The sequence below is a fragment of the Corvus cornix genome, chromosome 2 (assembly GCF_000738735.6).
Source record: "Corvus cornix cornix isolate S_Up_H32 chromosome 2, ASM73873v5, whole genome shotgun sequence".
Taxonomy (NCBI): domain Eukaryota; kingdom Metazoa; phylum Chordata; class Aves; order Passeriformes; family Corvidae; genus Corvus; species Corvus cornix.
Genome location: NC_046333.1, coordinates 136,729,723 through 136,754,478, shown reverse-complemented (window position 1 = coordinate 136,754,478; position 24,756 = coordinate 136,729,723). Strand labels below are relative to the sequence as shown.

The 24,756-nt window shown below is 42.5% G+C and overlaps 1 protein-coding gene across 3 annotated transcripts in view; it reads left to right on the top strand.

The window, feature by feature from the left end:
- The window catches only part of SYBU (syntabulin), a 40,928-nt gene extending 16,398 nt beyond the window's left edge, over window positions 1-24,530 (top strand). The window contains exons 1-5 of one of the 3 annotated variants that reach the window (XM_039548186.1): window positions 15,365-15,680; window positions 17,470-17,572; window positions 19,990-20,193; window positions 21,154-21,303; window positions 22,470-24,530. In XM_039548186.1, coding sequence (XP_039404120.1) covers window positions 17,532-17,572; window positions 19,990-20,193; window positions 21,154-21,303; window positions 22,470-23,571 — 1,497 coding nt within the window. In that variant the 5' untranslated portion in view covers window positions 15,365-15,680; window positions 17,470-17,531 and the 3' untranslated portion in view covers window positions 23,572-24,530. Of the gene's footprint in view, window positions 1-15,364; window positions 15,681-17,469; window positions 17,573-19,989; window positions 20,194-21,153; window positions 21,304-22,469 lie in introns of those variants that run through there. The other 2 variants (XM_039548184.1, XM_039548185.1) reach the window with 2 other exon arrangements.
- Window positions 24,531-24,756: the final 226 nt, after the last annotated feature.

Sequence of the window (24,756 nt, the reverse complement as noted above, 5' to 3'; positions counted from 1 at the left end):
TCTGCTTCTCTAGTAACATCACTTCATCTTTCTTTTCTGTACTTCAAAAGACAAAATGCGCATAGCTTTTTTTTCTTTCCTCTAGCAGCCTAAGGACTTTTTATATGAGTCTAAGCCATCTTCACCTCTTGAAGTATGAACAAAATAGATTTGGCTATCATTCATATTTTATGTAGTTTGCATAGAGAACCATACATAATCCTGGAATGCTCTTGCTAAACCTCTAAAATATTTATAATCATGGAGAAATTATTCATTTGAGAGATGAAAAGGGTTTTTATTGTGCATTAAATCCGAATCACAGCAGTGTAGAAGTGAATTTGGCTTAAAACCTGTGCCTGCTTTCCCAGGGAAGGATGGAGAGGGCAGGAACGTAAACGAAGATAGTAGAACATCCACTCTCAGAGATAATTACAGGCCTTTTAATTTCTGGATTTTTGAAGTTGGTCCTTCTTTTAGATGTGATTCATTTATACAATATTAAAAGCAATACAAAATGTTTTGCAGGAAATCCCCTCACAAAAAGGCACAAAAGGACTTAAAACTAACATTGGTCTTAGTTTTGTATCAAGATGCTGTGCTGAATCCTACAGTTTCTGTAATTGAATAAACAGGACCATAAGCACTTCTACATGTTCACATTCTTGTGTAGTCCTCCTAGAAAAATCCCTCCTGAATTCCTGTAGTTCATGTCCACATCCTGTTGAGAACCGTGGGAATTGTTGTGCTTCCTTGGACAGTCGTTCTCATCTTCTTTTTTGACTTCCATCAGAATGCTTAGTGAAAGGATTCAAAATCTGCCTCTGCAATCTGCAAAGTACTGATAAACTTTCAAAGACACAGATAAAGAAGAGAATCTTTAGGAGAAGTTGTGTCAATAACTTTTAGAAGTCTTGCAGGTTTAAACTAACACGTATTTAAATCTTCGTGAGCATCAGAATTTGAGAAGGGCATCTGATCAGCTGTGTTCAGAATTTCTGTAAAGTTCTGGTCTTCTTGCTTTTGGTGTTAGAGGCACACTTGGAACAGCGTACTGAATGTTTGCTATTAGAGCTGTTTCTTAGAGCCCATGGAACTGCTGAAGTTTCATGTGAAATTATTAAGACCTAAGAAAAAACATTAAGGCTGTCTCAGACCTTTTAGCACCTTCAGGATCCTGCAGAGTAGAGGTGTAAACACCACTGCACAAAAGGAGCCCTAGGTGAGTCCCAGTTAGGGTCAGCTCCCAAACCTTGTAAGGACTGGCTGTCTGTCATTCACATCTTGGTACAGTAATAAACATTCCAGGTAGCAGAAGACTATGCAGAAAAGTGGTTTGTTTTTTTCTCACTGCTAATAAAACATCTGGCCATTTATTACTGAAACTGGCTAAAATAGCAATATTTGGGATTTCAGTGTCATTGAACTGCTATGGATTATGTTTCAAGAAGGGTCATCACTGGGAGTTTGGACATTAAAACTTTTTTTTGTTAAGATTAATGGGAAGATCTCAGAGGCTTTCACCACACAGAGTACCTACATTTGTTGCACAGTAGGCAATGAGCACAAATTGAAAACATGAAATTCCATCTGGACATAAGAAAACACTTTTTTTTTTGTCAGACAGTGGTCAGACACTGGCACATGTTGCCTGGTGAAGTTGTGGAATCTCCATCCACGGATATATTCAAAACTCAACTGGATACAGTCCTGGACAACCTGTTCCAGCTAGACTTGCTTGAGTGGGGAGTTGGACCAGGTTGTCTCCAAAGGTCCCTTCTGCCTCCCAGTGATTCTGTAATCCTGTGTTGCTAGACTTTTTTTTCCTTTAAATAGTGCATCAGCCAGGTATGAGTTACATAGTTGCAAGGCACAATTTGTGTTTTTCCTGCCCTTTCTAGACCACTTAAGTTCATAAAAATGAAAGTATATATTAAAAAATAAAAGTCTTTTGGCAATCACTATTCAATTTAAAATGTCATTTAACTTCAAGGTAAAGTAAGTAATCTTCTACTCAGCATGTGTTTCCTACTTTTTCCTGGTGAATTTATTAAGTCATGATAAATGATCCTTGGGGTAGGGTGTCCCAATCTGAACAGATTAATCTTTGAAGGCTTTAGAACTATTAGGAGAGACAGGTGGAGCAGAATGGATTGCCCTTACTTGGTTGTGAGTATTCAATATGTGCAGGTGCTTTTTTAGTCAGTGCTGGAGCTGACGGTGATCAAAAACGAGGCAAGTGAAATTACCCTAGACAACTGGAAATATTAAGACTAGAGCTTAAATAAACCAAACAGATTGGAGAAGAAATGCAAGTGTTAGCTGCAAAATATGTTTTATATGTTAAAAATGTCTAGTTGTTAAAACATAATGCTCTTCCTGAAGTTTGGGGGTTTTTATTCTTTTTTTAATTGTCTGGTGTGTGAGGATTAGATTCCCAGGACACTAAATGTCCAGGAATTTATTTCTGGGAGTCCTGTATGAAAGCAAGGAGTAGTGACTACTTAACCCATTAGTATAAAATTAGCAGATAAATTAATCCATGTTGCTACTTTACTTCCATATGTGTCTGTATTCTAAAGACAGTCACTCTGGTTATTTTAAAAACAAAACAGAAAGGCTCTGATTTAGGTTATATTCCTGATGTGGCTGTGTTATTTTACAGGTCTTTTGTCAACTCACTCCCTCATTTCAGTATGACAGTGTGGGAATAAGAGTGTCTGATGAATGTGTGTGTATATGCTTTACTTGAAAAACAGGAGTTGGTGTGTAAGTTCTGTGAGTGGATTGTCTTAGAGGTAATTCTGAAGATTTATTTCACTGTCAAGAACTTCTTTCTGATTGCATTTTGTAATGATAAAACTTTTTTTTATCTTGGAAAGTTTGATAAAACATTAGAAAGATGTGTTTTACCAGCTCATTTATCCAAGAGCATTGTATCTGGTTTTTGTATGACTTTTCTTTATTCTCTGTACCAAATTTCTGCAAGCAGTAGGAAAATAATAGATCTGTTGTCCCTGTTGTTCAGGAACAACAGTACAGAATACAAAAACCAAGTTACAAAATGTGCTAACTTGAACAATTCCTATGGCACACAGAAATTCATGAATCTTTTTAACTACTGGCCAGGACATCTACCTATTATGTTGAAACACTTTTCAAAATGCTGATGTTGTACTATGTATTCTAATGCAAAGTCACACTGTTTGGTTGTTTGAAAAAACCCAAACAAACCAAAACCAATGGAAAACCTGTATTTGGAGATAGCAAACTGCCTTGACTATTCCTTAAAATAAATTGGCATTCTTCATTTTAAAAGCAGAATCACACAAAGGTAAGAGAAATAAGAAGACTGGTGTGTCTGTCTTTTTGCTGTAACTTATTTCACAGCTCTTCATAACCCATATTCCAAGACTGCCCCTTTTCTTGGGGGAGGGATAATTAATAACAAGGGTATGTCAAAGAACATTTAACCCAGTTACAAATGCAGTATTTAATCAGTGAACACTATGTTCCCATCTTGCAACCAGTGATAACCATACTTGAGTGGTGAAATTGGGAAATTCATGCTTCCATTCCTAGGAAAATTCAATTACTTAGATATGTGGCTGGTGTGACATGCGTAAGAATGCTGAAATTAGGAAATGAGATACACCAGGTTCAGTGTACTTTAAGTACTTGCTCATAGAACAAAAAAAGGTTCTGAAGATGGGCCAAGTGAATTGAGTTGATACCAAATGATGGAATGTCTTGTCTATGGCTGACCAGTAGTTCTCCCCTTAATTACTTGAATTAATAACAAGGAATCTCTTGATCTGACCATGTTTATTGATAAGTGTAGAGCATAGATTCTCTGACAGGTGCAGAGGAGCTTGCAAGTGAAAAGAGGAAGAGCAAAAGCCCAGGTTCCCTGAGTAACTTAAACCAGATGAGGAGGGCTTTAATTTCAGCATCAGATCCTTAAGCCACTCAATATTTGGCAAAGAGCAGAGACACAATGGTCAATTACTTGTGCTTCTGGAAAACGTTCGATCTTGTTTTTAAAGCAAACATCACCTTGTCAATAAATAGGGAGGAAGCATCTTTCTCAGATGTAAGCACATGCTTTGAATGCTTCACTTCTATCCCACATCTGATAGCAGCTATTATAACCATCCTGACATTCAAATCCAACCATATGCAACATTTGTTTCCTGTACAGTTTCAATCGCATTCTTCTCCCTTTCTTGTATGTGTATTTCATAATTTCATTTGTGACAATAAGTTTTCTGAGATCTTCTCTGACACAGAATCTAACAAATACAGTTGTGGCAGTTTTTGACCCTATTCCTTTTTCTCAGTTCCTTTTGCTTTTCTTCTTCACCTTCCATTTTGCGCCCACACAAAATAGCTGCTGCTGATTTTCTAAATAAAAAATGTTTCTGGATATTAATTCTGTGTGCACTGAGTCCTCCTGCATATTTTACTGTTTTAATTTCATGTCTGTTGCTATGGAGCTGTGTAGATTTGCTTGCCTGACCTGCCAGCATAGGGAGTTATTAAGGTCTCAGTTCTGTGGGTCCCAGAGGAGCAGGGTGTGCTCTGGGGGGGATGCACAGGCACATCTCCCCCTCCAGGAGCGAGGACACCGTGTCTGTGGTTCCAGCCCATGCCATTCTCAGAGCTTGTGTCCTGGAGTTGTGCCCAGAGGGGCATCGCCCTGCAGAGGTTTGGTGGTTGTAGCAGTCGGTAAGGTCTGGAAGGTGACCAGCCTATGAGGTTTGGGGGTGGTGGTGGGGGTGATACTGCTGAGGGTCTGGCATTTGCAAAGCCCAGCCTCCGCCACATACTCTGGGATATCCAGACTCTTATGGCCGCTTTGAATATTTCCTTCTAGTTGGGTCAACAGACCCAGTGCAGCCAGTAGATCCCACTGGTTGGAGTGCCTCTGTCTGGCATAAACCCCTGACCTTTTGTGATTCAGAAGAGGTGAAATTTGAATCTAATTGTCTCCTTAGAAAGCCCTCAGTAGCTGTGGGCTGCAGATGGGGTCTGACTCTTCTCTGGTCTGAGTGACTGTCTCCATTGCTCAAGGGACATGGAACAGCTTTAACTGGTGAACCTGCTATTTCCCTTCTAGGGGTTACAGGAGCCGTTTTGGAGGCAAGGGACATGTGAATTCATGGTCTTCATCCAAGCTGAATAGAGCAGAGATGGCCCCTAATTTATCTGACCTCAATTCCCAATTTGTAGTGTAGGGATAATTATCTCTGCCTGCATAAGCACACTAGGGTCCTATTTTATTTCAAAGGAGGTAGAATGAATTAATATGGTGGATCTGGTGTGTGATCTTTCTGACCAAATATTAAAGCATTTACTTTAGGATTCACTGGTTATGTTGACTTATGTTGACCAAGGTTGGCTCAGATGTGAGAGACTTCCACGTTTAGTCAGGTGAATCCTACCCGCATCTCCTGTGTCCTCAGCAGGCCTCTGACACTTCTGCTGTTGGCTCTTACTGAAGGCAACCACAGTCTCTGTGGCTCTTGTTTCTCTTTTTTGGCTTCTTTCTTTTTTTAATGGAAAGGAAGTCGTTCTTAGACATTCAGTTGTAGAAGAAAGTTTGTGCTTGAAGAGCGCACACGTACCTTCAAGTAGCTCTAGTTAGATGCTTTTTCCTCTTCTGTTCATCCCTGATAATCTTAGGCACTCTCCATTTGTCCCTTTTGTGAGGACTGCTGCCCAAGCTGGCTAGCATTGCACAGGGAGATTCTGAATCCCATTTTTCACTATGGATTCACAGAAATTAAATGTTTTTAGGACTAATTAAAGTCCTAAAGCTAACTAAATCACACTGAACTGAAATAAGTGTTCTGTGACTTCTGAAAAATAATACTGGAATATAACCAGAATATAAATATTTTAAGCAAAACATACTTAGAAAGGTAGGTAAAATTATTAGCATAGCAGTACTTTTTTAGTTCAGATTAATATATGCTTTAGATTTAAACTTTTAATTTAAACAAATTTGCTTGAATTGATGTGGAAAACATGTTCAAATAGCCAAATATTTTTTTATAAACATGAATAAGCAAAATAGAAGCTACAAGTTGTACTTCAACTTTGAAGCATTTCATAGTATTTAACACAAATCTACAAATTCCTGTTAAAGTGGCATAGAAAAACAATCTTTTAATTATGTGTCACAAATTTTATAATCCAACCCCTTCTAAAATATTGTTTTAGATGTTGCATAGTAGAGACAGGCTATTAGTGGGTGGACCGTGGCCTCTCAAGACATACATTTCTTTGTTCAGAAGACTCTTAGGCTGCAGTAAGTGCCCAGATGTCACAGCAAAAATAGAGGGTCCAAAAAAGAAGCCAGCAAGTTCTAGACAAGAAATTGTCAGGTAAAAGCTGAAAGCCTGGGTCCCACCTGTCCCACACAGTGACCTGCCCAGCTCTGGGCTGGTGGCACAGGCCACCTGCAATTCAGGGCCTTGGGCAAAAGTCTGCAGTTACATACCTCCTTTATAAAAAATAAAATAAATAAATTAAAGGATGTCCTTGTTGCTTAGTTCAGTAAAGGAGAAAGAAACTTAGATTTAGATCTCTTTGTGTGTCTTTTGGGGGATGGACTTCAGCACAAAGGAGAGGAGTGCCCTAATACAGAGCTGCCGGGCAGGCTGAGGGGATGCAGGGTGCCTGCTCCCAGGGAAGCTGTTCCACTTTACTTAGTTACTCTTTTACTGGGGGTTCAAAGCTGAGTTCCCAGCAGGCACACAGTAACTCTCTCTCCCTGACCCATTAATTGTACTGATGGTGCTCCAGACACACAGAAAGTGGGACAGCCACTGTTACAGGGAGATTGTGACCTGAGGATGCCTGTGGCCTCGAACTTAACCTTGCCCTTGGTCTATGAGAGAGCCACTGCTCTAACTGCAAATCAGAGTGAGTAGGGGGTGTGGACATGGGGCTTCTGCAGGGATTGCCTGGGATGCTGCACAGGATGAGATCCCTGCCACACAATACATCTCTTAGATCCAAATGCCTTTTGATAGAAATGAAGGTCTCCTGGGGCTTGTGGGGACGTGCTCCTGCATCAGGAAAACACAGCTGAAGGCCTGGCATAAGAAGGGCCCTGGGATTTAGAGGTAGGTATTGAAGCTGTGATCTTTAGTAAAAACAATAAAATTCTTTTTGTATATTCAAGCAGGTTTGTTTGGGTTTTTTTCTCCTCTGCTAATCCGGAGCAGAATTTGAGCCAGAAAGGAGAAACTGATGCTATACACACTGCACACCCTTAAGCATTTGTTTTAAAATGTGTGTAAGGTCAACATAAAACATGCCTTGAAATTTGTGTATTTACTGCAGTGAATTTTCTGTGCCTTCTGGTTGCTTTCTCTGGGTTTCAGCCCACTTCACCTTCACCGAATGAAATACTGTGCATACGAAAGAGTCCATTATGAATCTTCCCTTAGGAAATTTTTTTTGTCCTCTGCTTTTAAATTACAATCTGTATGATTTATGCCAGTGTTTAAAATAGCTTCCTGATTCCCTGGTTAAAGTATTCTGAACCTACTCCAGATACATTTTACTATGCACAACTCCCACTCAACCATGAGTTTTTATTTCAAGTAATTTTTCATGAAATAACATACATCGCAGTCAGAACCCTGTGTAGCTGTTACATAGTTTTCTTTACAGTTTTCCAGCTGTATTCCTCCTCCCATGATAAACTGTTGTCAGCATGCATTTTTATCTTAGAAAACACAAATTGCATTCCCTTAATCTCCCTTAATAAACAGTGCCCTGTAATGCTGTTATCATTATTGTTGACCTTTTTTGGAATTTCTCCAGGTTATTAATGCCTTTTTAATGAGAATCATGGGATTTAAAGTGTTTTGTGAGCAGTGTTTACTCATGAATTGATAGATTATTTCCTTTTCTATTTTTCTTTTCATCCCCCTATCGCTTTTTTGTCTGACATTTTACTATGTTCAAAGCAGAGCTATGCAAGCAATTGATTTGGGGATAGCTGCCAAATCAAAACATTAAAGAAAATCTTTGTTTCAGACTGAACAAAGGCCAGATTCAATCTAAAATATTTTGAATGTTTGGGGATTTTTTTTTTATGTTTTTACCCCATTTTTAGAAGAAGAAAGACATTTGTTAGTTTTCATAATTAAAGCATCATTTCAAACAGTAGAAAAATCTGATTCTTCATTCTTCTGGCCATGTTTGACTTCAAATCATAAATACTTTTAGTGTTCTCTGATCTGGGTATTTTGGTGACCAAATTACTACCTAAAAGATTTGTTTCCCTCTGAGTCATTATTTCAAATACTTTTTGAGCAGTATTGAGTGGATAGGTCTATATATTCCTTGTGTTTACATATCTGTATTTATGCATAGGAGTGGAGAGCTAAGGGAATGTCTTTATTTTAGTCATGCAAATCTCACTTACTTGATTTCACTGAGTTATAAAGACATTGGTGAGTGGGTGGTGACTGAGCTCAGAACTGGAAGGTCAAGCATAAACAACTTACCAGGTCTTTGCAGGTAGTGGTGTCATTTTGAGCATCTGGCCTATTTAAGCAGTGGTATTTTACTTGCTTTTACGTACCTAGGTATCTAAATCCTGATGAAGCTGCGCTTTAGATGTCTTCACTCTGTTTTGGTTCTCATTTGAAGTTAATAATTCTGAGCTTGGGAAGAGCCTAGGAGAAAGGAAAAATGCCTGTCCAGTCCCTGTTCCAGTAAAGAAACCACAAGTAATACTCATAAAATAAAACCCAGCAGCCAGAACAACTGGATAGAAGTTGCCCAACTTAGCCAAAACTTTAGATTGCAGAGAATCATTTTCTCAGCTCTGTTGTGTGCAGGGGGGAGTCTTCTGATGGAGGTGGGAGCTGTGGGAAATTCAGGCCTGTTTGAATTTCACCCATGTAGCAGGGGTTAATGAAGACAGGCCTTCCAAACTGGGTGGTTTTATGGAGGAGCTGGAGAAGGGCATGACAAGCTGCAAGGATGGGACCTCATCTATCAAGTTCTTATTGCTGGATGCCGTGGTCCTGGGGGTGTGATGGAGCAATGACGTGCAGCCTTCTCCCAGTTCAAAGCTAAATCTGGCCCTAAGAATCCCAGGTGGTGCCTTTCTTTCCCCAGTAAAGCAGAGAGCATAAAAGAGCTGTCTTAGGGCCTGTTTTTTGTGGAACTTGATTTATGTGGTGTAGCATGAAACACCCACCCTGGTCTTCTAAAGAGGCATCAAACTGTTCATCCGTTTTTAAGCTGACCTGCTTCTAGGCATGCCCAGAAACAAGAGTTTGGCAGAGCTGAGCAGCTTTGCTGAGTGAGACTTGTGGGAGGTGTTTCCCAGTTGAGATGGCAGCTAGAGAGAGCACCAGTTCCAAAATTCCCTTAACTCCTCCCAGGAGATGGAGACCCAGCCTCCTTTTGTACATTCAGCCTCCAGCTACTGCAAGGTGGACATAGCTTTCCCAAGGAGCCTGAAATGTACTGCCTTTAAAGTGGCATAAAAAAATAGCAAACCTGCTTTATAATACTGTATTTTATGTACACCTTTATGTAAAATCTATTTAAGAGAAATGAAAATTCTGCCAGGTTTGTTTCATATTTTATTAGTATTACATTGTTTTGCTTCCATGCTGAGGCACTTCATTACAGGTCTGTGTTCCACCCTTCTTAGATTCTGTAAATAATAGAAAGCTGTTGGCTTTTGAAATCTGGGCAGGCTATGTCTGTTTGCTAGAGCTGGTGGAATACAGCTTGACCACAAACGCGCAAGGATTAATAAGCTGAAAAAGCACAGGCTTCTTGTCTGTCATTTGTGCTTCTTAACAGTAAGGGTGAAAAAAGCAGCAAATGATGGCAGGCGTAACTTGAAATGCATTGTGCTCAGACCTACCTTGGATTTGTTTCTGTAAAAAATACAGTTTATGCAACCAATTGGTATACTGGGTAACATTTTACTGTTCTTTTCAATAGATGGCACTTGAACTTTATTAGTTTCTTGTAATCATTTCAGTGTGTGTGTTACAGTAAATATTTGATTAACTTACAACAAATTTTGCCTTTCATCCTGGGATTGCAGGGTTGTTTTGTCAGTTACCTCCCAGATATGTTTCTCCTTCCAATGTTTTTCCCTTGCCTGTTGAAAACATGTCAAACTGATTTAAAATGTTTTATGCACATCGTAATGAAAACCATATGTCTTATATTAAGGGTGACTATGCAAAAGCTTTCACTTGAATCAGGTTTTGCATGCAATTTCATGCACTTGCAGATACACTGTGCACGTGGGCCTGTGCAGCTGCTTGCTGTGCCCCAGACAGCTCCTCTCCTCCTTGCACACGGGAACCAGATTTAGGAGATGTGTTGAAGGGGCCTCTGAAAGCCCCTTGTTAAACTTCAGCCACTAACGTGACGGGAGGGCTGGGATTTTTTCCCAGTCTGTGATGAAGTTTGCTGCCTCTCTGTGTACTGCTAAGTTATCCCTGCCAAAGATGACATTTTCCAGTTCCTAAAAATACTTTTGACCAGCCTGTCCATTTCCCTTCAAACAGACCAAATAGTACTGCCCAGTACATAAAAAAATCCCCTGAAGTGATACTGCATGGTTGCTTATAAAAAATACTAGTCCATAGGTGAATTTACACATATAATTTATAAAACTGTCAAATGCAAGTGTTACACAATTCGTATTTTTTGAACCTCCAGTCTCAATGTTTGTATTGAAGTTGGTGTAGGAAAGCAACTTCCTTCCATCTCTGATAACAAAGAGCCTTTTTTGTTTGAACATGAAGATAAGTTCCCCAGACTGTTCCCTTCTGCTCCATGAGCATATGTTCCCCCTGACAAAGGTCACTTCAGGCTGAGAAGAGTGAATTTATGGGAGTCATTTTTAAGGTGTTGTTAGAATGACTCAAGTTGCATATGGAAACAAAAAAGTAATTAGGTCAGGCTGATTTCTGTATGAAAAATCTCCTTAAAAATACATAAAGCAGAAAAAACCCTCCAACTTGTAATGCTCAAGGTCTGTTCCAACATCCGCTTTTGGCTTCTCTACAAATCAGTGAATTAGAAACAATTAAGAAAAACACAAGCCCAGATCATAGTGATATGCAGAATATGCATGATGGCTCTCAGCCAATGTCAGTAATTAGTTTGTAGTGACTGTGTTTTGAGAGAAGAGCTTGATTGATTGTGGTTTCACAGAATACATGTCACATTATGTATTCATGTTGAGATCTGCAATGCTTATAATTTGCATTAGTGCAGTTCAGATTACTACTAAAATGGTAGTACTTAGATCAGAAAACTGCTTAATGAGATTAATTATTTGATAACAATCCTTCTTTCAAAGTAAAAAGAACAAGCAAGAAAAATGAGCAAAAATCAAGATAAATAATCATTTGTAAAATCACATTTAGATCCAAACACAGGGAAGCAGGATGTGTGTTGCAGTCCTTCCCAAAATATGTCTGGTTTTGAGCTAGAATCTTCTTGCCCAACACGTTTGAACAATTCATGGAGACCTACACCCAAAGTTTTGCTCCACATCCCCTCTGACTGCGTCTCTGCCAGCTGCCCAAGTTCCCAGCTGTCACTGGGCCACGCAGCCAGCTGAAATGTGGCCACAGACCTGCCTGGTGAGGGAGAACTGTCGAGCAGTTGGGTGGATGTCCACCCAAGACCATTCATTGGCTGGTGCAGTGGGACAGGGAAGGGATGCCTGTTGGTACACTTAGCATTGACTATGCCCGACATTACTGTACCCAGCTTCTTGCCATTATTCATGGAGCACAGCTCACAAACCTGAGCTCAATGACTACACCTCATATAAAACCAGAGGGCTGGTTAGGTACCAAAATCCAGGATTCACAGCAGAGAGCCAGGCACACCCACAGGAGATGCCAGAGAGAAGTGGCCATCTCCCAGGCTTAGTCACCTGCCGGTAGTCCTGAGTGTGCCCACATGCATGCCCTGGATTCACTGTGAACCTCCATACCAGAGCCAGATACCTCTGTGAGTGCAGGCATCCATCAGGTTTCATTCCTCTGAAATACGGCCAGTGCTAGTGCTAGCACTCTATGCTGTGTCACGGCTGAGTAGTTAGAGCTTGAGGAAAAGGTCTGAGTCCGGTGCCCTCTTTAGACCAAAGGAGCTCAAATCTACACTTCTCCTAAGAGTTTCTGAACCAATGCAACCTACTGGGCATCCTCGGCTTCTTCCCCTGATGTTAGACCTCATTGTAGTGGAGAGAGTGAGACACAGAGCATGTGGGAGCAGCTTCTGTCACCCAAAGATGACAGCAGTCCACATGGAGGAGAGCTGTGACCTGTTCCTTACTCTCAGGGTTGCTTCTGCTTTTACCCAGTTACTGTTCAGTGTGAAATATAATAATTAAGTTCAAAATAAGAGTCTCTCATACAATAATCCTAAGTCAAATAAGTAATAAGTCAGAGGCCAGGGACTGGAACCAAAACCCACTGTCATCTATGGTCTTGATGCTGTGAATTCAGTACATTTCCCACTAGGAGACTTTGCCTTCAAAATGGGTCATTTTTTAAGGGTGTTATCTGAAGAAAAGCCTGAAATGCTAAAGCAAGATTTCATCGCTTCTTTGCAAGTTACTTTTTTTTCACATTTTTCAGTGTATGCGAGCAGTGTAGTTTTCTTTCCTAGGTAGTTTGTGGTGTACAAAATCTATCTTCCAGGAACAACTCCCTATTAAATAGAAAAATAAAAGCAGCATTACTGCATCCTGGAAATAAACTGCTTATGCTGTTAAATATTGGAGCTAGAGAGGTAGCTGAGTCAAAGCTCTCAAGATAAATTGAACCAAATCTCTTAAAAATACAGATCCTTTCATTAGTGGGCATTACAACTGTATTCTCTCTACTTTTCCAGCTGGTTCTAATGACTTTGCTGGATATTTTTTCACACAGTCAGGCCCAAGCTCTACCCCTGGGGTCTCTAAATCAAGCTATCTAGGGAGACAGCATGCCACTTACTCCTCTAGTAACTGCACCAAAGTGGTTAATATGTATGCATATTTTGTTTTCCTTGCTGTATAACAGTGCTTTTGAAGGCAAGAAAGCTCAGCAATTTAAGTGTTTTACATTTTGAGGACAAGCTGTTTCTGTCAGCACTGTTTTATTTACAGCTCTGTTTCACTGGCTATATGCAAAACCTACTTCAAGACTGATATACATATAAAGAGGTCATGTTTATGAAGCCAGAAGATAGCTAAGCTCTGTGGTTTATGTACTTTGGCAGCTGTGAAGCAGTGGTGAAGTTCGAAATAGGAAAGATGTACACAAAAAGACTAAATTTTAATAAGCCAAATAAATCCTGAGTTTTGGGAATCCAGTTCTGCTGCTGCTGAGCTATTAATGTACCTGTCACAGATATTGCTTGAACTTTTTCTTTTTTGCCTTATTTTAATCTTACTACTTTAGTAGCAAATGGGCAATAAAAGGCAAACAGGAAAGTCTGAGCTTTTTTCTTACAGAAGGAAAAAATTAAATGCTAAAATGCCAGCAAAATTTTAAGACTGAGACCAGAAGACCATGCAACAAAGTATCCACCCATCTCTAATGGCTGGAAATGGCAGCCTGGGACGCCATGCTGCAGGAGTGCACGTGGGGTTATTGTGTGACCTTGTGTAAGAAAGGTAAATACTGTCTCGGTGTACATATAAATACATCCGTGACATGGTATTCTGTGCTTGCATACTGTCCTGGTAGGCCCAATGTACCTGATCTGTTCTACCTGTAAGAGGTGTGAGTGCAGCATGTGTGACACAGTCACTGCCCTGCTGTGGTCCTTGCCCTGCGGCTGAGGCATTGCGGAGGGTGGAGTTAAAGGTGGGGCTTGTCCCCACTCCCTGCGCCGGTGGGACGAGCACGCAGCGGTGCCGGCTGGAGGCGTACCGGCCCCGCACAGGCAGCTCCGTCTCCCGCTCCTCGATCCCGCCCCGAAACCTGTGATTGCGTCTTATGCAGGATGGGAAACCTGTCCTCGAGACATTCGTAAGAGTTTCCCGGTTGATTCCCGTGCTGGGACAGGACGGCGTGAGCGGCCCGAGCTGTGGTGGCAGATGCCACACGCGTGTGCCGGCCCGTGGGCAGTCGCCCTGAGTGCCTCTGCCCGGGCCGTGGGCAGTCGCCCTGAGTGCCTCTGCCCGGGCCGCACGGCTCGGCGCAGGCAGCGCGGCAGCTGGCACGGGCTCCCTTGTCCTCCCTCCGTGCCAGCCGAGCTCAGTGACTGTCGCGACGCTGCCAGGGCAGCAAGGAGGCGAAAGGCAGCACAGAGCGTGATGCTGCCTGCAGAGCGCTCTCAGCTCGGTGCCACAGCCCATCGGGCGCTGAAGTGCAGGGACAGCACTGGGCTCTGCAGGATTTCGCTCTTGCTTCTCAGGAGCAACCCTGGAAAATGTGACGGTACTTCGCTGGCCATCCTTGTGCTGTTCCTCCCATTGCACAAAGCAGTGCAGAGCTCTGCTCCCGTGGAGTGGGCGTGCTGCTGCTCGCAGCCCGCTGCCAGGCGGGGCGAGGCCGGAGGACGGGGCTCCCGAGCCTGGACACCGGGCTGGCTCCGTGGGCTGGGACACTGACGGCTGCGGCGTGGAAGAATATGGATGAGTGAACTCCAAATGACATACTGCTGACGCTGGTGACTCAACGTATAGCATCTTTTTCAGGAAGGGGTTAGTAAGACAGTCCTTTTAAAAGGAAGGTCTCTATTGGAGCTAAACAAGTGTTACGGCCAGTTAGGACAAAGGAATGCGGGGTTGAGAAATGTCAGTCTCTTTCATAGTAAACACTAAATTAATGGGCTGTTCTGGGTCTAACGTGTGAGCTTTTGTCATTACATAGTCACAGTGATAAAAATAGCCAACAGGTGTCCTTAGGGAGCTGTCAGACTGGAGAATGGCGTTAGGAGAATGAGAAGCCGTGTTCAGCTCCTGCCTGCACTGCTGCTAGACAAGGAGTTTCATGTTTTGTTTAGATATTTGTAAGACAGAAGTCACGCCTACCCAGGAGAATGTGTTGCAATGGATAGTTTATGGATAGATGCCATGTTATTTTGCTCAGAGATCTCTACCAAATTGGAGAAGATGTTTTTTAAAGTTTCCTAATAACATTGCTGTCAAGCTCTGCTACACACAATACTGGCTTGAACATCACTTATACACTTAGAACCATTACTAGCAGTGACCCCTTTAACTTATAAAATGTTCTCAAAGATCCTATAAATAGCTACATGCCTAATTTTAAACATAAGTAGTCTCCTGTGCTAAGTGTTAAGCTTGCGTGTAGCTGTTATTAGAACTGGGGCCAGGAAGGTTAGTTCATGCTTTGAGGACACAGTTCCACATCTCAGATGCAGTTCAGTCTTTCAGAAAGTTCTGCTGATGGTGTGGTTGTCTTTTGAGGCTCCGCTGGCTCTTACCAGCAGTGCTCAGCTCTGCAGCTCTTGGTGCTCCAAGCCAGGCAGGTCAGGAAGAGGCAATTGTTAAGCCTTGCTGCTCTGCAATGCTTTCGATAGTGAGATCTGATTATGATGTGATCTACTTACCCAGAGATGATTGGCTAGGGCTCCTGCTCTCTGCGCCACAGCCAGGACTTGCCTTGGGAAAGCTGCTGGTGTCTTGCAAGCAAAGGAATGTTTTGGGGACCCGAACACCAGAGGTATGACATCTGTGTGACATGTTTACCTGTTTGGGTCTTGTTTAGAAAAGTAGTTTTGGGTGTAGTGTGATTCCAAGAGATGATTTGGAGTGTACATTAGTCTTGTAGATGGGGATGTTTTTTTATCAGGAAAACTCTGTTGCATCTTTGAACATCATGTCCCATTATCATTTTGCTTCCCCAGGGAGAGGGTCACTCACATTTACATCTGTAAACATGATATAAATACTCTGCAAAACCAAGTGGCTTTGCTGCTTTCCTTCCCTCCCCTTGCAAATTTGCATGCAGCTCTGATCTGGTTATGGCTGTGGTGGCTTGGGTCTGGCTATCAGGGGTGTTGTACTGGGTATGGAGCTGGTTAGAGTGCTAGAGCTGGGTCCCTGGGATGCCCTTTTGAGGAGCTAAGCTTTGTATCTGAGCACTGTGATACTGGGCTGAGGAATATCCTGGGATGGGCTGATGCAGAGGCACAGAGAAATGGGGACTGGTCTCAGACATCATGAGGTAGGGAAAACATTGGGTTAAATCAAATCACACCTTATCCTAGGGCCAGTTGCTACGTGTTGCCAGATGGTAAGAATGGTTGCTGGATCAGCCTCTTTAAGGCTCTGAAGCCAGGCTCTGACAAAGCCTTTTCCCAGTCTTCAGGTATTCGGGGTGCAAGATGCGCCCTTCAGCATCAGCTCTGTGAAGAATATAAGAGAGATTGAGGACTAGAAGGTCTATCTGCCACAGTGGGGATGATGGTAGCTGCAGCTGCATCTCCTCTGTGTGGAAAAAATAGCAAAAATAGCAAGTTTGCAGCTGCTGGCTGGGGATGTCTATCTATGGGAGAGCATCCAGAAATTCCCAGGTGAGACATGCTCCCCCTGGTCAGCTGCTTAAAGGATGTTGGAGAGTTATTTCCACCCCTTCAGCCAAGGTCACCATTCATTACTGTGGCTCTACAGCATGAGACCTGGGTAAGGCTTAGGACATTTGCTGTTGGAGTGACAGATGGGGAAAAAATTATAGCTTTGGTGTGGTTTTTTTCCAGGCAATAAGACTTTATTAGTACATCTATCTACTATTGACCTTAGCAAAATGAGAGCAGTTTTCCTTGTATATGCCAGAGCTTGTGAAATAAAAGCTGTGATCCATACCAAATCAGTAATCAGACAGGTGACTTGGTACCTGAGAAGCACTTGAGACTTACATGTGATTATTGGATTATTTTAAGGTTATTAGAACTGCCTCACTATGCTTCTGCACCACATGAAAACCTGCATATGTGTGTACATGCATATATAGATATACCATTAGCCTGAACAAGTTTATACCTCAATGCATGCACATTTATGTCATCTCAGAAAACAAAACAGAAGCAGTGAGCAGTGTTTCTGTATGGTTTAAAGCATGAGAAATATCCAGTTACAATGGTGTGTTCGCAATCACCGTGCTCCTGAAGGAGCTGTTTAAGCAGCCTCATTCATGTATTGATGGCTGTGAGAGAGCCAACAGGTTGTCACAACAAGTGTTCCTGTCTGAGACCTAAAATGGCTTCTGTAGTGTGAGGGTTTTGTGTCCAAATGGTTTTTTTCTGCTCTTGTTGAAGTGCCAGTTCTGAAGAAATGTTGAAAATCTGGAACAAATCCAGCTCTTGTCCTCAGGGATGTTTGAAAATCCAAGCAACTTCTGAAATTCACCCAGAACAGACAAAGGAAGGATGCTTGTGATTCACTGTTATTTTGAAAACAATCTTTGAGTTAAAATTTCCATAATGTTTTTACTCTTTCCTTTTCCTTTCCAGGCAGTGAAGCCGATTTTAGCTCTTCAAGCAGCACGGGCAGTATTTCAGCACCTGAAGTCCATATGTCGGCTGCTGGAAGCAAGAGATCTTCTTTTTCTCGCAAGTAAGCAAAGCAATTTTTCCTGAATATTGCTAATGCAAAGATAGGCTACTGTGTAAGGTCTTCCATTTTAAAACAATCAGGTTAACACAAGACTTTGGGTAGCACACTGGTGAGAACTGCAATGTAAGAAAGAAAAGAAATGCTGTATTCAACGCACAAAAATTGCCAGTATGCCAGATCAGCCAACTCATGGGGCTTTTTGTTTATTTATGGCAAGTATGGGAGATAAAAACAGGTAAGGCAGAAAAAGCATTGGCTGGAGTGGAGAGAGCTGGGTGTATGTTAGTTAACAGCAGTATTTCTAACCAGTTAAACCTTTTGGTCTTAACACTGTTTTATTTCTCTCATAAATTGTCAGCTTGGCTTACACCTTTCCAGATCATGATCTTATTTTTGGTGGAAGAAGTAGACGATACTGCCTTTGATGTTGGATTTTTTTTTTCTGAAATACCCTTGCCCAACCTTCCATGTAACTACAGCTAAATGCAGTTTTAAAAAAAAATCATATCACAGTCATCTGTCTAAATGAACTTTTAATGGAAGATTTCTGTAAGATTTCTCCCTGTCATATGTAAATGCAAATTCAGACAGCTTGCGAATACAGGGGCATTGGGATGGAGCAGCGCACGCTGCGTTCTGCCCACGCAATCCCTGCTGGTTACATTTTGTGGAGCAGGAGGAAGGAGTTCAAATTGACAGGACTGTTTTCCTGCCCTTTGTGGAAGAGCTGGCAGGCAGGCTGGGACCGGCAGCAGGATACCCGTGTGCTTGAGTCACACAGGCGTCTGGAAGGTCGCGATGTGCCCCAGCACACAGTGATCATCAGTGAGGCTTTCAGTGAGGCTTTCAGAGTGCTTTCCTATCTGTATCATGAGACTGTTAGGAAAATAAACACTACTTAAGTTCCCTCTAGATTACATCCAGCAAATTACTGGCTGCGAGAAAAAATGGTATTAAGTATAATATGAAGCCCTAAAATCACCTTACTTTCAGTAAGATTCTATATCATTTCATGTACTACTGTGCCTTTTAATATAACTTTAAACTAGAGCATACTGACATACTTCGTTGGACAGAAGTCCTCTGTAATAAGGCTTCTTCAAATGCACTGCTATGTTAAGCACAGTCTGTGGAAGTTCTGCTGCACACCAGAATTGATGATACACTGTACAAAGTGGAAAGAGATATCTCCTTTGCAGTATTTTTTAACTGCTCTTTTAACTGCTTGACTTTACTCACTGTGAAACACTTCAGTGTTGTCACAAACCACAGTCCTGTACTTCATTGTAAAATAATTATAAAATCACCCAAACCGCAGCAGTGTGATGAAGGTTCACAGCAGCCACTCAACCATCTGTTCCTTATAAACTGTTCCATTTGCAGAGAAGGGAAAAAACCAAGTGAAACAATTTAAAGAAGAGATGTTGCTTCATAGTTCTGTGGTATTTGAATTTTTATATTCAAGCCTTCTTTTTTGCTGGCTGAGTTTGCCTTTTTCTGATTTTTTTTGGGGGGGTGGGGGGTATTTTTTGTTTGTTTGTTTTTTTAAACATGTCCTTTCATTACCATTTAGAAGAACAACTTCCATGGGAGAATGAAGGTAGCAGAGTAGTAGTGCAGGATGACAAACCAAGTGAGCAGGAGAGGGACACACCCGGAGAAGCTGTCCTCAGAGCACTCCAGCCCTTGGGCAGCTGTCAGGCAGGGAGGATACCAATTGCTTTCAAGCACACACGGTTGACAGTTTCTTTAATAAAGAATGGGAAAAGAAAGGTAGATATGTATGAGAAAAACTGGAAGAAAAAAAGAAAAGACTGTGCTTTCCTTTGTCTCTTTTATTACTATTTCAGCCTGCTCCCCATGGGATTCAAACTATATCTAAGTGAATGAATAGCTGACCATGACAGATGAAGCTCCCAGTATGCCAAAGGCAGAAAAGAACAGTGGCCCAAACAACATCTGTTTTCACTGCACACTGTGATCCCTCAGTCTGCTTGCCGAGGAGCATGAAAGCAGTCTTACAGCAGCCCTCCATGCACAGGCACCGCTCTGCAGGCCTGGCCAGGGAAAGCTGGAGTGTGGTTCTTTTGGCGTTAGTCCAGACCGCAGGCCTCTCATTACTTAACGGAGTCAAAGATTCAGGGAACGTGGATGATCTGATGGAGTCACTGGGAACTGTGCTGTCCATGGAGAAATACAAAATGGCTGAGATGTCCTTAGATCATGTAATTCAGACTGAGAGCCCCCTGTCAGTGAAAGAACATGCCGTGGCTGATCATGTCAGAACTTTATTTCTTTCCAGCCACTCACAGTTATCTCTGTTTTTTTTATTGTTTAGAGAACTTCATGTGTAAAATAAGACACATAATGGGTTGTGTGATGAGAATAATGCTTTCACCATTTTGGTTCTTCTCCAGTCGTGGCCCTTATGGTCGGAATAATGGATCCTTATCCTACAAGTCTGGAGCCAGTCCACCTGCTTCCCATGGAAAGGAAACTTTTTCAACACTGTGCAAAAACCATCTGAGTCCTGCTAACATCCATCAGAGTTACAGGGCTTCTTCAGCCAGCAGCAGCAACTCAGGCTCATACAAAGGAAGTGACAGCAGTCCAGTGATGAGGCAAGTCTGTGTTTCAGCCTGCCAGTGTTGGGTACATTGATACCCTCTCTGCACAGTAGTGTGGGATCAGCAGGTCATGTTGCTCCTCACCATAGCTGTGATGCGTTGTATAGGTGGCTTGACAGTCAACAAGGTGCTCCATACCATGTAAAAGCTTTATTGTTTCAGCACTGTAAAATTCAAGTTTACCTTAAGTCAAAGCCATTGGCAGGTGGTTTTCACTCCAAGACAGGCTACTTCATGCATTCTCATGCCATCAGTTCTCATGAGGATTTGCTGGTTCATTTGTTGTGGGGTTCTTTTCACTTTGAAGAGAGTAGGGTGGGGTAGTGTAGGAAGCATGATACACTTGGGTGAAAATTCACCCCGCCTAGCCTTAGGCACCTCCCTAAGGAGTGCAGTTTCCTGTACAGGAAAGAGCACGGATACCTGCCAGAGCATGTGACACGTTGCAGAGAAGAAATAGCCACCATGCTGCTGCTGTTGCCCTCTGTCCCAGACAGCTTAACAGCCAAGCATGAAAGAAACACGCCCAAAGCTAGACAGGATGAGTGTAGATTTCAGTGTGCTCAGCTTTATAACTGCTGTGTGGAGCTGTACTCAGTCCTTGTGCTGCCTCACCTGGCTGTGTCTGTAGATGGGTGCCCTTGCCCTGCCTGCTCTTGGGTACACCAGCCATTTGGGGTGAGGGGATGGCTAATTATTTTAAAGTTAAAAGCCTCATTTGATGTAATGACACTGAAGCTAAGTACAGTAAATAGTAAATTTTGCACTATAGCTACAAATCAACTGTTTCCTCAAGTACTTTGATTTGCTAGGGGGTGTAACTTATGTGGACACCACGGAACCCCAGATGAGTCAAGCTTTGCATTTATCAGTCAGTGGAATGTTTTTCATTCTGCCAGGACTTAATAACTGTAACAGTGATGTTACGTGATGGTTTGTTTTGGTATTTTTCAGGCGATCAGGGAGATACAATTCTTGTGGTGACAATCACAGCATTAAGCCACAAAATCCAGAGCAGTACTTGACTCCTCTGCAGCAGAAAGAAGTGGCAGTACGGCATTTGAAAACCAAGCTGAAGGAATCTGAGAGCAAACTTAAAGAAAGGTAAACTTCACTTCAGAAATCAGTCAGAAAAATTTATTTGGGAATGTTTAGGGCTGGAAATCCTGAATGTTTTTACTCATTTCTTGATTAGTAAAGTTTCCATTAAGAAATTTGAAATATGATCAGTCCGACTAGGTTGTTTTCAGTATTTCAGGTTTCAGAGTATACTAAGAGGATGCAAAACAAGGAGTTTATTTATATGTCTCTTTTTCCTTTTTGGAACTTTCACAATAGAATACTTTAAAAGGACAACTTTTTATGAGTCTGATTTAGATTGAGACCTTTTATACATAGAACAATTTCTACCTGCCAGCATGTGTTACCTTAGTGTCCTGTTCTACGTCTCTCAGTGAAGTAGGACTGCAAATGTCCCCCTTCTGCCCCGTGAAAGAAAAGTTCATACCCAAACCACTGTGCCTATTTGTGTTTTTGTTGCTTATATACTGATTTTTTCACAATAGCCCTTTGTATGGATGCTGAGCAAAGAAGTGACAATGTGCATTACACAGCAACAGATGTCATCTCTTTTACTAAAACTGCATGTTGAGAGCTGGCTGTCCAGCACAGACAACCCAAGGGGGCACAAAGGGCTGTTTGAATGGAGCCCAAGGCAGAGTTTCATGCTCTGCCTCTGCTTCTGCTAGGGCTGGAACTGACATAGGAGTCCCCTCTCCCCACTTGCTCCACATGTGCCTGCAGCAGCCTCTGGCTCCCTGCTGCGAAGAGTTCGCTGAGCCATGTGCCTGCAGACCTGAGCTCCCTGGCTGTCTGAGGCCACCATTGGCTCTGGCTGTACGTGACAAGCTGCTGGCAGGCACTGGGGATGCATCCAGGCAGCTGTTTCCCATTTCCTCCAGGGCAAGGCAGTAGGGGAGATTTTAAGCACTGCACTGGTTAGGCCTGACCTAAAGGTCACCACTTGTGCCTCAAATTGTCCAGGATCATGGCACAGCCCACAAGGCTGCTGGTTTTGTGGGGAGGTCGGTGACTCCCATTAGCAATCAGCTGGCATGTCTTGGCTCTCTCAGAGGTGGCCGCAAATGGCACCTGGAGAAATTTGCTTCCTTCTTGGAGCATCTCAGCAGCAGAGCCATCACGGTGGGGCCTCACGTTGACTTTAACTGAGCAGTCAGCAGAAGTGTTACAACATTTTTATTTTGCTACAGGGAAACAGAAATAGAAGAGCTTAAAGCTCAGCTGGGACGGATGAGGGAAGACTGGATTGAAGAAGAGTGCAATCGTGTGGAGGCAGAGCTGGCCTTAAAGGAAGCAAGAAGCGAAATTAAACAACTCAAGCAGGTTATTGAAAGTATGAAAAACAGCTTGGCTGAGAAAGACAAAAAAATTCAGAAATATTTCATAGACATAAACATTCAAAACAAGAAACTGGAATCCTTGCTGCAGAGCATGGAGATGGCTCAGAGCCACTCTGTGAGGGATGAGCAGTGCCTGGAATACACGAGCGATTCAAAGGGGAAGCTGTTAGCATTGTGTGCCACCATGCCAGACAGCCCCATCCCAGAGGACCAAGGTCTGGAGGAGGTGGCTGACAGTGAGCTGCTTCTTAGTGAGGACAGAGCTAACGGGACTGACTCACCTGGAGAGAGTTTGACCACCACAACCTCTGAGTTGAGTGATCCAGCTCCCTTCAGTGCTGCTGTAAATAAAGAGATGCTTGAAATCATTCTGGATGGAAAACTAACTTATTGCCAGGAGGAAGAGAAAAGCAACAACATGACAGCAGAACAGGCCATCCAGACTGACGTGGTGCCATATAGCTTAGATGTGGAGCAACTCATTCAAAACATCTTCAGGGCTCAAGACACCTGTCCTCTAAGCCCACCTTCTTCTTTGAAGGAATTGAGTGAATTTTCTCTTGGAAGCTTCAGTGATTCTGGTATCATAGTGGACTTAACTCCAAGTGATCCTAATTCTGCCATCCTTTTGTCTCCTATGGAGTCTCCATGCAGGAGGGTGGAGCACAGCGTTAATGAAAACCGTTTCATGAAAGAACTTGATTTTACAGAAACTCATGATGATGAAACCTTTGAGTATGTCAATACAGGAATAAAGAGGAGATACTGGAGCAGCAGTCTCCTCAGGGATCTTCTGGCTGTAGCAGCCCCTGTTGTACCAACTATTGTGTGGGCTTTGAGTACTCAGAGAGGAGGAACAGATCCTATTTACAATATTGGAGCATTGCTTCGTGGTTGCTGCCTGGTGGCCCTGCACTCCTTACGCCGGACACCCTTCAATATCAAAACCTAAAGTCTACTCTGCCCCTGGGCACCAACTGGCTGAGGCAGAGAGAAAGAGGGATGAGGTAGATCATAAAAGGTTAATGTATATTCTGGCAGAGTCCATCATTTGCTTTTGACTATTTGATTTGCACTATAAATCAGTTCAAAAACATGTTCCTTGTTTAAAAAAAAAAAAAAAGCTGAACCTTGTACTTCCACAAGATGTTTTTAACTGGTGTTTTTAACAGTACTGCTGCTTACAGAAATAGCCCTCCTGCTTGCAGGCACCATATCCCTCCCCTGGGCTGGTGACTTTCTGGTCCCAGTGCATCTGCACAGTGAACATGACCAGGGAAATCAGGAATTCGAGCCTAGAGCTCTTTCACGTTCCACTGCTGAGCTAGGATTAAGCTCAGTCACTCTCCCTGGATGGTTCACTGAGCAAATGTATAGCACTTTGCACTCGCTCAAGGATAGTGCAAGATGCATGAGGGAACAAATGGCTGGAGAAAGGTGGGGTATTTCTCTGGGCAGCACTAACCTTCCCTTAGGGTATCACACCTGTGCTCCAGAAAGCATGCTAGCGCTTTCCATTTGTTGTCCCAAGTGTCAATTCAATTTAGAGGTAAAACCCATATTCCCCAGGCAGCTTCCAGCACATCGTTTGTGCCTGTCTTGTGTAGTGCTCTTCTCAATTGTGCAATTGCTTGAGCATTTCACTGGTCTTGTGCATATACAGGGACTGTAACCAAAAATGTACATTGTTGGAAGTCTTAACACTTGTTACAATGATAAGTATAGGCGTGGATACACTTTGACTCTTAATGTTGTTTTAAAGTCTTTATGTATTGGAACCCGATAGTCTTTTGAGCCCTTTGAAATACTATGTATAAATGTATTGTGTTTTAACTTATTGTTTATTTAATTACTTTATTGTAAATGACCTTTATAATCACAAGTTCAGTAAAGCATGATAGAAATGTCAAACGTGTAAGTGTTTTACTGTAGAAAAGTATAAAAAAATACCCCATCCCAGCTGAGCTGTCGGGTACAGGCCGAGCTAGGGAAGGTGCTGTATTGGGTACTGTTCCAGGAGAACAGAATTAGACAGAAAACCTGAAAACAGCTCCAAGTGCAAGCAGTCACCAGGCTGATTACAGGCTCCAGCCAGGCTGCAGTTGCACACACAACCCACTCTGCTGCTTCACACTGC